Source organism: Vigna umbellata, chromosome 3 (assembly GCF_029865625.1).
Source record: "Vigna umbellata cultivar VRB3 chromosome 3, Vumbellata_1.0, whole genome shotgun sequence".
Classification (NCBI taxonomy): Eukaryota; Viridiplantae; Streptophyta; class Magnoliopsida; order Fabales; family Fabaceae; genus Vigna; species Vigna umbellata.
The window spans coordinates 17319291-17332398 of NC_142167.1; the positions used below are offsets into that span (position 1 = coordinate 17319291).

Sequence of the window (13108 nt, forward strand, 5' to 3'; positions counted from 1 at the left end):
TCTTACTCCAAATCCAAAACAAAAGGAAGAGGAAGAAATACCGAAAAAGCCCCTGATCGGAGACAAATCGGCCTCAGGTGATAACATTCTCTTCCCCGTGCGTGTAAAATGACAGAAACACCCCTGGCTTCCTTTGTCCTCATTGTGGCTTGTTGGTGACTATGGAACATTTGTTCACAATTAATTTCCACCTCATATTGACCAAGAATATATTAAAGCACCCACAATACCCAAAAACATCAGAAAGGACTCTCTCTCTTCTCTCTCTCTCTCTCTCTCTCTCTCTCTCTCTCTCTCTCTCTCTCTCTTCTCTCTCTCTCTCTCTCTTCACTCTCTCTAAAACAGATAGAGTTTGTGTCACTCTTTTATTCTCAGTTTTATTTTTTTAAAAAAATTGTGTGTTTCTTCTTCTTGAGGGGGGTCTCTGTTTTCTTGGTGGAGTTTGGGCAGAGAAAGAACATGGGTTGCTTTTGTTGCGCGGGGAAATCATGCACCAATTCGGACACTGAAGAGTATGGCCAGAACTTCGACCAGAAACCCTCCAACTTCACTGCCGCAGGTAAATTTTTATTCTTTTTACTTTAATAATGCATTTCACTATTTCATATGAGCACACTCCTTCTTTTTTGTGACCCATTTTGTCTGATCGTGCCGATTGCTGTGTTTTTTCAGTGGTTTTCGTTTTAATGTGAAGATTAGGTGGTGGGTGTGTCATAAGCTGATCAAAGTTCGTATTTTTTTGGGGGTGGGGTCATCGAGTACTTCTGTTTACGTTTTGGAAGAGTTTTTCTTTTCATTTCTTTTCAGGAATTATCGTTCGGGCATATGCAAAAGGAAACAAAAAAGGAATTTTGATTAGTTTGTTTGGTTTCAATATTGTAGTTAATTTTTGTATTTGGCTTGTGACGTCTTTTCTGGCCATTTTTTATGCTCTGAGTCTTTGAATAGCTTTATTTTGGGTGGCTTAAAACTAAAATTAACCGTGATCACATTTTTGTTTTGTTTGGCTGCGAGATGGGAATTACTAGATCCACCATCAAAATTGTGTTTGTCATTTTGCACAGCTGTTTTGGTTCTGTATGTAGTATCTCCCCGGATTAAAATATTTTTCTTGGGTGTGATTTTGTTTGTTATCGCTCCGCTTTGCCTTATGTGCATTTTTTGTATGCTGTAGAAAGCGTCAAAGTTGATTTCAAAGTGAATGGGAAAAAAGAAGATGGTTCTAAAGGTGATCAGCTTGCTCTGGACGTGAAGAGTTTAAATTTGAAAGAAGAGGGTTCTCAGGATGAAAGAGATAATGGCAATCGGGCGCAGTCATTCAGTTTTAATGAACTTGAAGCTGCGACGGGAAATTTTACGGCAGATTGCTTTTTGGGTGAAGGAGGCTTTGGCAAGGTTTACAAGGGACACTTGGAGAGAATAAACCAGGTTTGTTGAAAAAAAGAAGAAAACTCTTTCAATGCATTGGATGTGATCCTTGTGATGTATTGTGCATTTATGTGTTAATGGATTGTATGGGGTTTCGTAAGGTTTGTTAAAAACCACAATTTTGAACTTACTGATGCACTGAACCCGATCCCACTCTGGTCAATTTATTGTGCATTTATGCACTAATGATGAGTGTATGGCGTCATGTTAGTTTGCATGTTAATTGTTACTTTTGATTTGTGGTGAAAATAAGATTTGATAGTGGTTGTGTAGGTTGTAGCTATAAAGCAACTTGACCCTAATGGACTTCAAGGGATTCGAGAATTCGCGGTTGAAGTGTTGACATTGAGTTTGGCAGACCACCCTAATCTTGTGAAGTTGATTGGATTTTGTGCTGAGGGAGAGCAGAGGCTATTAGTTTATGAATTCATGCCATTGGGGTCTTTGGAGAACCACTTGCTTGGTATGTGTTATCATTCTATCATCTCAATTTTTCCATATATTTTCAGCATCATTCCTTACAGCTAGCTCATCTCATTTGTTATTTGCCTTATCATCGTAGATCTTCGGCCTGGTAGCAAACCACTGGATTGGAACACAAGAATGAAAATAGCAGCCGGGGCAGCTAGGGGTTTGGAGTATCTGCATGATAAAATGAAGCCTCCTGTGATATATCGCGACTTGAAATGCTCTAACATTTTGTTAGGAGAGGGATATCATCCTAAGTTGTCAGATTTTGGCCTGGCAAAAGTAGGTCCAAGTGGTGATAAGACCCATGTTTCAACAAGGGTTATGGGCACATATGGGTATTGTGCCCCAGATTATGCAATGACGGGTCAGTTGACATTTAAGTCAGATATTTACAGCTTTGGGGTTGTTCTTTTGGAGCTTATCACAGGGCGAAAGGCTATTGATCATATGAAACCTGCCAAAGAACAAAATCTAGTTGCATGGGTATGTCACTACTTTTTACCTATTGTATTCTTGAATGAGGAATCCATGATTGTTTGTTGATTTACTTTTGTAAACCAGTGTAATTAGTTATAGCACAGGTGGTGCCACTTTTAAGCCTTGATGAGTTTGTTTTGTATTACTTTAATATTTCTGTGGCACTTTCATGGTTGTTAAATTCATGAGTTCACTTGTAGACGTGGACAAGTTCATGAGTTTGTGGCCATCACTATGTTCAACTCACATTCCAACTCATTTCTTGGTGGGCTTGGGTATACTCCAGCAAGCTTGTCTCGACTCGCAATTGCATGGGTGAGTTGGTGATTCTATTTGTTGCTGAAAAAACTGACCCAAACGATAATGTTTGGGTTTTTCCAAGGCACAACTGGCTTTAACACAATAGGGCAATAGTGGAGGCTAAATTCACAACACCCTTTTCAGACACCCTACTTGTGATTGTGTTCTTTGTTGACTATATTCAGTCTCTCTCTTGATGCCATTGTCTGTGTTGAAGAATCCCTTTTCTTTTTGTGTTTTGTCTGTGTTCTGTGGCTTCAACTTCTGTTACAATCATTTCTTTCTGCCTTTCTCTGTTCAACAATATCTGGGCAGCTAGTATGAGCTGCAAGTCAATCTGGTAGCAAGCCACGAGTGAGGCCCCAAAAGCCCTCCCTTTATTCTTTTGTCTTTGTACTGGCGTGCTCTTTTTTGAGTGTAACTTTACTTTGGTTTTATCTTGGTAACAATCCCTCCATTATTTTGTCTTCTTGGTTTCATTTAAGGAATCGGAAGTTTCAATGTGTGAGATGCTTAATCAAATGATTTTATCATACTAACTGTAATGGCAAGATGTTAGTCATGTGTGATACATGGAATTTGTTTCACTTTCAACATATTTGTTGGTTTCCATATCCTAGCAGTTATGGTTTTCTTATTTTAAACCACTGTATTTATTGATTTTCAGTCTTTAGTATGCTTTTTATATTTTCAACGATAATGTACTGCCAAATTTTGTAAATAAATTGTTGTCGATTATTTCTGTGCTCTTACTTGACTGGAACTATTAGTAACCAGAAAGCTCAATTTTGGTAGTGCATAGTTACCATTACATTTTCCATTTTTGTTCTTTATTAATGTCCTTATTCAGAATAGTTATTGCCTTGTACACAAAAATCTCAGTCAATCTCGTCAATCTCTGAAACATAATCATAAAGCTCTGAATCTTTCCTTTAAGGTGAACAGCTCACATTTTTGTTGAGTATATTAAAATTGAGAATAAGTGTCTTGTTTACTTGATAAATGACCTGAATTGGCAAAATCCATAATATTAACATGGCATGTTCTTTTCAGGCAAGACCCTTGTTCAGAGATAGGAAAAAGTTTCCCCAGATGGTTGATCCTTTACTTGAAGGTCGATATCCGGTGAGAGGGTTATACCAAGCTCTTGCCATTGCTGCAATGTGTGTTCAGGAGCAGCCTAATATGCGGCCTGTAATAGTTGATGTTGTTACAGCTCTAAATTACTTAGCTTCTCAGAAGTATGATCCTCACCTTCATCCAGCACAAAGCTCTAGAAGAAGTCCACCTTCTCAGGTAATGCAAAGGGATGATGATGATGAACGTAGACTTATTTTAACCACCGAGCATGTGACAGACAGATCATAAACTAGGAAAGTAGATTCTTTTTTTTTGCCTGTTCATATGCAGTGTCATTCATAGTTGCCAAATTTTGTTTCATGGGGAGATAGCAGGTGCCTCATCAAATGTAAGTCTCTCTCACAAAGGAATTTTCTCACTGTACATGCCAGCAGCTGCTTCTAATGTACTTATGATGCCTTTCTGTAGGAAAAGAATATTTCATTGTTTTTCTTCTTGCCCCTTTGATGAATAGAACTTAGCCTCCGATTATATAACAAAATGACTTGATCTATGATGTCATGTTCTCTTTGTCCAACATCTGGGAGTTCATCCTTAATGTTTGCACAGAATGTTTTTCACGAGTGGACCACATCAGCTCCTTTTTTGTTTTGTGCTTGGTGATGTTATGGGGCTTGCAATGATTGAAAGGGATATGGAACTTTGATTTGGAAGTGAAGGTGAAGTTGGATATAGCAGAGAGTTCAAGTGTGTGGTTTAGAATGACTTCGACAAGAAAATGAAAATATCTTGATTTTTACACGACTATTTTTGACTTCTAACGTAAAACAACATGAAAAAACGAACAACCATTGTTTTGTAATCTCGAATTTTGATTTTGTTTGAAAGCTAGGCTTTTTAATTTTATCCATATTTTTTTTCTTTAGTGTAGTCTTAAGAGAGTCACTTGTTACACTTCTTTTCGTTTTCTTATTTCTATGTTATTTTTTCTTTGTTATTTCATCACTTTTTCTCTTTTCATCTTAAAAGGTTATAATTGAAAAAAAAAATGTTATTTTGAAATAAAAAAATGATATACAGAAATACTAAATTTCATCAAAAATTTGACAACAGAGAGAATAATTTGTTTCTTGATACATTTGTAATATTTTCCTATTATATTACAATTTTTGACTAATTTTAGAATGGTTTATACAGGTATTTGTTGGGTTAGAGGGGGAGAGAAATGAGTAAAAGGAACTGTTCAACTATTTTGTAAAAGAATTAAGCAGGTTTATTATATTTGTAAAACAATAAAATACTAAATACATATGAATGGAGGAAAAGTTTTACAAATCCAAAACCATGCAATTAAGATAGTTATAATTTTTAATTATTCGAACTTTGATCTAGAATATTAAATATTTAATGTTCAATTTTATTAATACTGTAATCAAAATGTTATTTTCATGGTCTTTCCAAAAATAAACATGGCTTTAGAATACGTAACTTACTTTACCGTTTATTTAATAGCTTTTTATGATATGAAAATTAATAGCAATTACATTGTGAGAGTTGAGGGTAAGCTTCCTGGTTTCTTTAACCACGGAAATTTTCGTAACTTTGAGGGGATTAAAATGTTCTAGAATTTCAATTTAAATTGTTTTTAAAAATTATTTTATTTAAGATAAATTATGTTTACTGTCTAGATTAATTATTACAATTACTTCCGTATAAAGATGCTTATTTTAATGTTAAATAGTATTTAAAAATTAAAAAATGTCATTCCATCGAGATTAGGTTATCTTGCCATATTTTTTTTACTTAATACTAATACATTTTTCTTCTCCCTTAACTTTTAATGACGACTTTTATAATTATTTTAAATGACATAAGTAAAAAATATTTTGCATGCAGTGTCTTAGAGAAATTTTTTTGGTAGAGTTTTTAAATTCAAAAATATTTTTTATAAATATTGAAAAAATCAACAAATTTCTAAAAAAGAACTTAGTAATATGGATAAAAGAAAATCTAAGAGACATAAATGTAAGACAAGAAAAATTATAAAAACTTCCATATTTTTATTTTTTTTCATATAAAAAATAAAATCCTACCATTTTAAATAATCAAATTATTACAATGATTTTTTTTTTAAATTGTTTTTTAATCAACATATTTATATTTTAATATAATTTTTTTCAAATTTTCTAAATAAATAAATGATCATTAGAAAAAAATTACCAAATTGAGAATAAAAAAATAAATTATACGTGATAAATACGTTATTATGTTCTTTTTCTTAAGAAATTGTGTCTAGTGACACAACTTCAAGTTTTACATAGACAATCAAAAATACTTTTCAAAACTTGTTTTCTCAAATTTCTCTTTAGATTAGTTACATTTGAATAACATGCAATATAAAAATACTAGAAAGAAGAAAGATTTACTCTATATATTTTTATACTGTTTTGTTTAGAACACCAAACTACATCTAGTTATCAATTAACTTGATTGAGTTTCACAAAAAAAATTATTGTTTAGAAGATACAAATAATTGTTGTTTAAACATAAGCTACTCCTAATTAAAACAACTTAAGTATTGTTTGTACTCATAAAAATCAAGCATTATTTGGAATGAAACTAGTCTTAACTAAATCATTGAGTATTATTTGGAATGTAGTCACTCCTAACAATGACTAATTATTGTGTTCACACAAATTATTCCATTAAGTAGATCTTATATAAGCCCAAACTGATAGGATGCATGACAACATGGGTAGAACTCTCCAAGTTTGTGCTAACCTATCAAAATAAGGCATCAATGGAGTCATTATTTATAGCATATTTCCTCATTAAGTTCTCGTCCAAAGGACAATAACTCACATCATGATCTCTTAGCATCGATGGGTCCTTCAATAAGAAGGGCAACGATGTAGAAATTATCTTAGAAGGATCCGACAATCTCATCCTAGAGTAGGTAATCCATTTTAACTTAAATGCTTTCAACAATGAAGACAAGTATGAGACCTTGATTGTCGAGCTATGTTCGGCTCATGAGCTAGGAGTAAAAAGGCTACACTGTTATAACGATTCCCAACTTATCACATGCTAGGTAAAAGGAAACTATCAAACTAAGGAGTCATCTTTGCAAAAAAAAAAAACACACTTCCATAAGATAAAAGAACTTTTCAAAACAGTTAGATGAGTTTGAGATCAATCATATGCCAAGAGAAGAAAATGACAGGGCCAACCAGTTGTCCAAACTGGCCAGCACAAAGAAAATCGGCCAAGATAGAACTCCCATCCAACAAACCCTCTCAAGTCCAAGCTGGGATCATGACAACATATTCAAGATTTCCTCAACCTCACCAAGTTGGATAACCTCAATCTTAAGTATCTGTTGACTTACCCGTCAACTCAATATAAGCAAAGTACATACAATGACAAGTGAAATTCTATCTTTGCATAATGGAAAATTCCTTAGGAGAGGGTTTGTCGTAACTCTACTCAAGTGCCTAGAACAGGAACAAGCCCAACACATGCTTGTCGAGATACATCACAATACATGCGACATGTACTCTAGAGCCCGATGCATATCTACGTGAGTACTATTATTCGAGTACTACCAGCCTACGTTAAGAAAAAAGGACCTTGAATACATCATGAAGTGCCAATAGTATCATTAATTCAGCCCACTACATTAGGTTCCTCCTGAAAAGCTATACACCATAGCTACTTCCTAGCATTCGCTACATGGTGAATGAACATATTGGGTCCCTTCCCACTAGCAAAGGAGCAAGTCAAGTTTCTCATCATGGTCGTAGACTATTTTACTAAATGAATAGAAGTAGAAGATCCTAAGCATGGACCTTCAGACAAGTGGCAAGATCTGAGTAGATTGAAGAACCTTGATGGTTGGAATGCAAGGAAAGATCCACCAATAAAAGACTCTTTGATGATCAAGTTAGTAAGAGAGTTTGAATATTTTAAGTAGGAAATCATGAGAATGAATGAATGTTGGTATTTCATGTGAAATGTCATGTGTATTTATATGACTTATAGGTTTTATGAATGATGCGATAAAATCATATAATAACAATAAAATAACAATTTTTTGTATATATGATAATTATCAGAATAATTATAATAATGTGACACCCGAGACCAAATATCCTACAAATATATAATTATCATAACATAATCAAATTATTGAGATTTGATACATATTGTTAATATATAAATATTTATACCAACAAATATATCTATGGGTTTGATGGAGTCGTATTACTTAACATATTTGTTGGACTGGATATCTACACTTTTTATTTTTATTTCTTAGTAAATATTTTTAGACCCCAACATGAGAAAAATAATGGCATATTAATTTTTTAATGTTTTTTTCTTTCAAAGATGTAAAACACTGTCCATTAATAATTTAATACCTTAATATATTGGGTTATAAAGTTTACTATTATTATTATTATTACCCGTAGAAACAAAGGCAGCGAGTGTGTCTACTATGATAATAAAAACTGATATTTTAATAAAATTAGTCGATATTAAAATTATAAAAATTGTGTATATAAAAATTTATAAAAGTAAATTCTTTATTAACTTTTATAATATCACAGTTATATAACAGAAGTATTTGTAGTTTTCTATCAAAATAATAAGTAAACTTATAATAAATATGTATATAAAAAACATCTTTAAAAATTTTAGTTTTTGTCAATTATTATAATTATATAATAATGAAAATATAATCTAGATAGTTTGTTTAGATAATAAAAAGAAAAAAGTGGTTAATAAAATATAAATATCGAAAGGATAAAAAAGATTAAAAAAAAGGTACAAAATTCAATTTCTATTATTATTATTATTAGTGTTTTAATAATTTTAATTACCAGTTTGCTACAAAAATAAAAACGAAACCGAGTAAGAATGATTACATGTAATTATGCAAGAGTGAAACTGCGAACTTTGAGCTCAAAACACGAGCGTGACCCGTCAAAACGCTTTCCCGCTCAAATTCTGTTACGAGCCTTACGAACAAAACCAGCGAGTTTCCATCTGCGAGCTACTTTGCAGATTTTTCCTCTGATAATCACATCCTAACGCTATTTCTTCTTCTTCTTCTTTTCTCTGAATCGAAATGCAGCAGAGATCTTCAAGCTCGAGCTTCCGCACCAGCGACGAATTCAGAGCCATCAACATCGGTGTAGATCAGCAGCAACACACAAAGCGGAGAAGAACCTTCGATGAAGACTCGCTCGACGAGCTACCGCTTTACCACCGGAGCGTCGGCGGAAGGAGAGACACTTCCCGTTCACGCTCACCGCCGGCGGAAAAATGCATTCACTTAATCCCCGTGATCCTGCTGCTCTGCCTGTTCACTCTCTGGTGGTTCTCTGTTCCAGGTACGTCGCCGTTTTAACCAATATAACTTAGTTTTCCGTTAAGCACTTAAGCTTAGCTTATACTAAGCGATATAGATTCAGAATTGTGATCTTCTTCGAGGTTTACAGTCCAATGTTCCTAGTTAAGAAGCGTTCGGTAACTAAGAACTGATGAGTATTGCTTTCAATTTGTCGATGCGAAATCTTTTGAAAATTAACAGTGAATGTGGAGATTAAAGACGGTAGGATTACGGCGATTCGGCAGATTCATGCACCACTGCCTAACAACACTCGAATTGATCTTGCCATGCTGGCAGTTGCCGCGTCATCACCGATTCCTGCTAATAATCCTCAAAATCTGTCAGGTGAGGACGAAACTTTCTTGCATCCTGCGAGTTCGCCTAGTGAAGAAACATTTTCTTTTTCGTAAAGTGGAAGACCTGAGTGACTGAAGAGTTTTCGATTGATAACATAGGATAGAAATATAATCTGAATTTGTGCTTCTTTGATAGCGTAGAAATATAGTCTCCGATGTAAAGAAGAATAATGAACTTTGAAATGCACTTTATAATTTTTCAAGAATACAAATTCAGGTGGAATCCATTAAATGCGTGATTCAGTAGGTTTCGAATAACTCCTTTAGTTACATGTTAAGGTTGTGTTGTCAATATTCCAATGGTAGGCTTTTTCACCAAAATAGGCAAAAACGAGCAATTTATTACGGATCTAGGCAAAAATTGACCAAAAGTGAAGTCGTGGGGGGTAAAAACGACTTCAAAAGAAGAAGTCGGTCCCCCCCTACCCGACTTCACACTGTTCATGTGTACAGTGATGAAGTCGTGAATCCTAAACACGACTTCTGGGGCATGTAATCGATTACAATGAAATTGTAATCGATTACACAGTGTTGAAATGCAGACTTCCAGATTTTGAAATGTGTAGACAGAAAACGTAATGGTAATCGATTACGGCTTGTGAGTAATCGATTACCAGGATGGTTTAGTGGGAAGAAGCACTCTGGTAATCGATTACAGGGTGTGTGTAATCGATTACCAGTGTGTTTTTGTTTGGTTTAAGAAAATGATTTTGTATTTGACATATGTTATGTATTGGTTATGTTGTAGGAAAAGAGTAAATAAATATATCTAGGAAATATTTATAGTAATATATGAGTAATGGATTTGATTACAATTTGGTAACATTAAGAAAAAACTATTGGCGAAAAGGACAATTTCCCCTATGATGACCTTCGTTGCGGCAGTAAGAGCATTTTTTTGGGTTATCTGGATTGGATTGATCCATTTCATTATGAAGCCTATTTGTAGATGGTCTTCCGGATGCCTTGCGTCGCATTTTAGGATCTGGTATGAAGTTTGGACCTGTATACAGAGACCAATAGTCTTCATTTTGTATTGGGTGAAATTGTACTTCATATGCCTTGAAAATGTTGTGAAGACTGTATACTGGATCGATTACTTGGGTTAGGGGGATATGCGAAAATGCACAAACACCAATTACATGATGACATGGGAGACGAGTAGCTTGGAAGTGTCCACAATCACACCACCATTCATTTAGACTGACCTTGTACGAAAGTGGAAGTGGGCGGTAGTGGTGAGGTGTTGAAATTTCTTGAACATCAAATTCAGAATTTTCACGATTGTAGCGATGAACATGACAATATGCGGATTGTTGTTGATTTTTCCTAATGATGTCGGCGATCTGTTCAGGATATTGGTGTCCTGCTTGTATCATAGAGTTGGCCTTTAATCCGCGTTCAACAAACCATGATTGTGTCCTCTCAAATGTTGTTCTGATGAGAGCACAAATTGGTAATGAACGTGCTCCCTTTAAAATGGAGTTGGTGCACTCAGCAAGATTAGTCGTCATATGTCCATATCTTCTCCCTCCGTCAACAGTGCAATGAAAGCGATCCGACGGATGAAGACCAACCAACGCACGATCCCACACCGAGACAACAATCACAAAGGCGAGCCCAACGAATTCGACGACGACCACCGTGTGGAACTGGAGGACATAGATAGAATGGTTGCCTTCTTTATTTATAAATATGTAATTTGTTTACTTCTCTTAAAGTAATTAAAAAACAGTTGTTATCATCATTAACTCATATTACCTCATTCAACTTAAATTTATATACAAACCAATTTTAATACATAATGCATTCAATAACTAATTTAACTTAACAGGTCCAAAATTATCTAAATCCACACACAACAATGACTGATAATCGATTACAGGTCTTTCGTAATAGATTACTACTCCACCAGTGTTAGAAGTTGCAGGATTTTTTGAACTATGCATAGCAATCCACACTGGTAACCGATTACATTCTGACCGTAATCGATTACCACATTTCCGTTATAGGACTTCCAGGATTTTCCAAAGTGGACCACACCAGACGGACTGGTAATCGATTACCTGTTTATCGTAATCGATTACCAGAGGGGTCGTGTAATCGATTACATCAAACCTGTAATCGATTACGCGACTAACCCTACTCTATATATTCAACTTTTTCTCTCTCCTCACGCACAACCACCCCTGCCACTCCAGCTGCAGCGCCACCAACGGTTCTTCCACCCTCTCCAACCTCCAAAAATCACCTAATCTTCCACCTTTTTCACTCTAAAACACCATAACTCCACTCCCCTTTCAATTCTCTTCACTTTGCACCGATTGGATTTTCAAATGGCGGAATCTTCGAAAAGGCAAAGAGTAAGGGGATCATCTTCTACAGGTGGGGGACGTCGCCGCCGTCAACCTTCACCGCCAGAAAACTCTCCGCCACCCTCACCACCGCCGTCACCCACCGCTGAACACCACAATGTTAAGTTCTCAACTCCTGCACAAGCCCAAAGGTATTTATCACTATACAAAGACCGCCCAATCATTGAGCCAAAATATCTAGATGAGCAGTATTTTGAGAGCCATGATTTTGAATTTTTTCGGATGCTTCAAAATTTGGGATTGGATGAATTTTGCTGCGATTTTAGTGCATATAATCCTCATTTGGTGCGTCTATTTTATAGTAACCTAAAATTTGCTGAAAATGGCACAATGAAAAGTGAGGTCAACAATGTCCAAATTATTATCAAACCCAGCATTTTCGCTGCTATAGCCAATCTTCCCTCTGTTGGGTTGCCCTTTGAAGGGAAATTATGTGAGGATTGGGCCAATGATTTTAATATGAACGCAGCCAGACAATTAATTTGTTTGCCACACAATCGCCCCACCACTAGATTTCTAGCCGGGAATATGACAGCTGAGGCTAGAGTCTTACATTATACTATATGTCGTGTTTTGTTTCCTCGAGTTTCTAACTTTGCACAGGCAACCGAGGAAGATATTCTGATTATGTGGGTTATAATGACGGCAAAGCAGATCAACTGGACCCATCTAATCCGACATAGGATGAAGAAGGGTTTGAGGGACGGTGCTCCACTTCCATATCCAACATTGGTCACCCGCATCTTGGAACATTTTCAAGTTCCACTGGAGGATGAAATATCGGTGCCACCAACTAGGCATTGGATGATATCAGGAGCAGTCATACAATCATTTGGACTCATCAAGAATGCTGACAACAGATGGGTGCACAGAAATTCTCCTCCACCACCTCAACGTCAGCGTGACCCACCTCCTGAACTATACATACCACCACCACCTCCTCGTAATCGATTTGATGAAGTCATGACGGGGATAAACGATCTCCGAACATTTGTCGGCGACAGCTTCAATACACTTAATGAAACGATGAATGCAAGATTTGAACAATTGGAGCTGAATATGGGTGACCGGTTCGATACTATTGATGCTAGAGTTGAAAATGTGGAGCACGACATCCAGTATCTACGTCGTCATTTTGGTCCACACGGAGGATCATCTTCGTAGATGTCTTTCAATTTCTACTGTCATTTTCTTTACATTTTAGGTTGTTCTTCTTTATGTAATGC

The 13108-nt window shown here is 35.6% G+C and overlaps 3 protein-coding genes across 3 annotated transcripts; 2 read left to right on the forward strand and 1 right to left on the reverse strand.

Annotated features, from left to right (window-relative positions):
* The first annotated feature begins 277 nt into the window (after positions 1-277).
* On the forward strand, positions 278-4333 carry LOC124843719 (putative serine/threonine-protein kinase PBL5). The gene is made up of 5 exons (XM_047320530.2): positions 278-559; positions 1175-1428; positions 1702-1891; positions 1991-2382; positions 3730-4333. Exons 1-5 carry the CDS (start codon positions 460-462, stop codon positions 4042-4044), a joined length of 1251 nt encoding a protein of 416 aa, XP_047176486.1. The 5' UTR covers positions 278-459; the 3' UTR covers positions 4045-4333.
* Positions 4334-8647: 4314 nt separating this feature from the next.
* LOC124843720 (uncharacterized) lies at positions 8648-9703 on the forward strand. The gene is made up of 2 exons (XM_047320531.2): positions 8648-9152; positions 9353-9703. The coding sequence occupies exons 1-2, from the start codon at positions 8888-8890 to the stop codon at positions 9559-9561; spliced, it is 474 nt and encodes a 157-aa protein (XP_047176487.1). The 5' UTR covers positions 8648-8887; the 3' UTR covers positions 9562-9703.
* Positions 9704-10343: 640 nt separating this feature from the next.
* Positions 10344-11021, reverse strand: LOC148201745 (uncharacterized). The gene has a single exon (XM_088109478.1). The coding sequence runs from the start codon at positions 11019-11021 to the stop codon at positions 10344-10346; it is 678 nt and encodes a 225-aa protein (XP_087965604.1).
* Positions 11022-13108: the final 2087 nt, after the last annotated feature.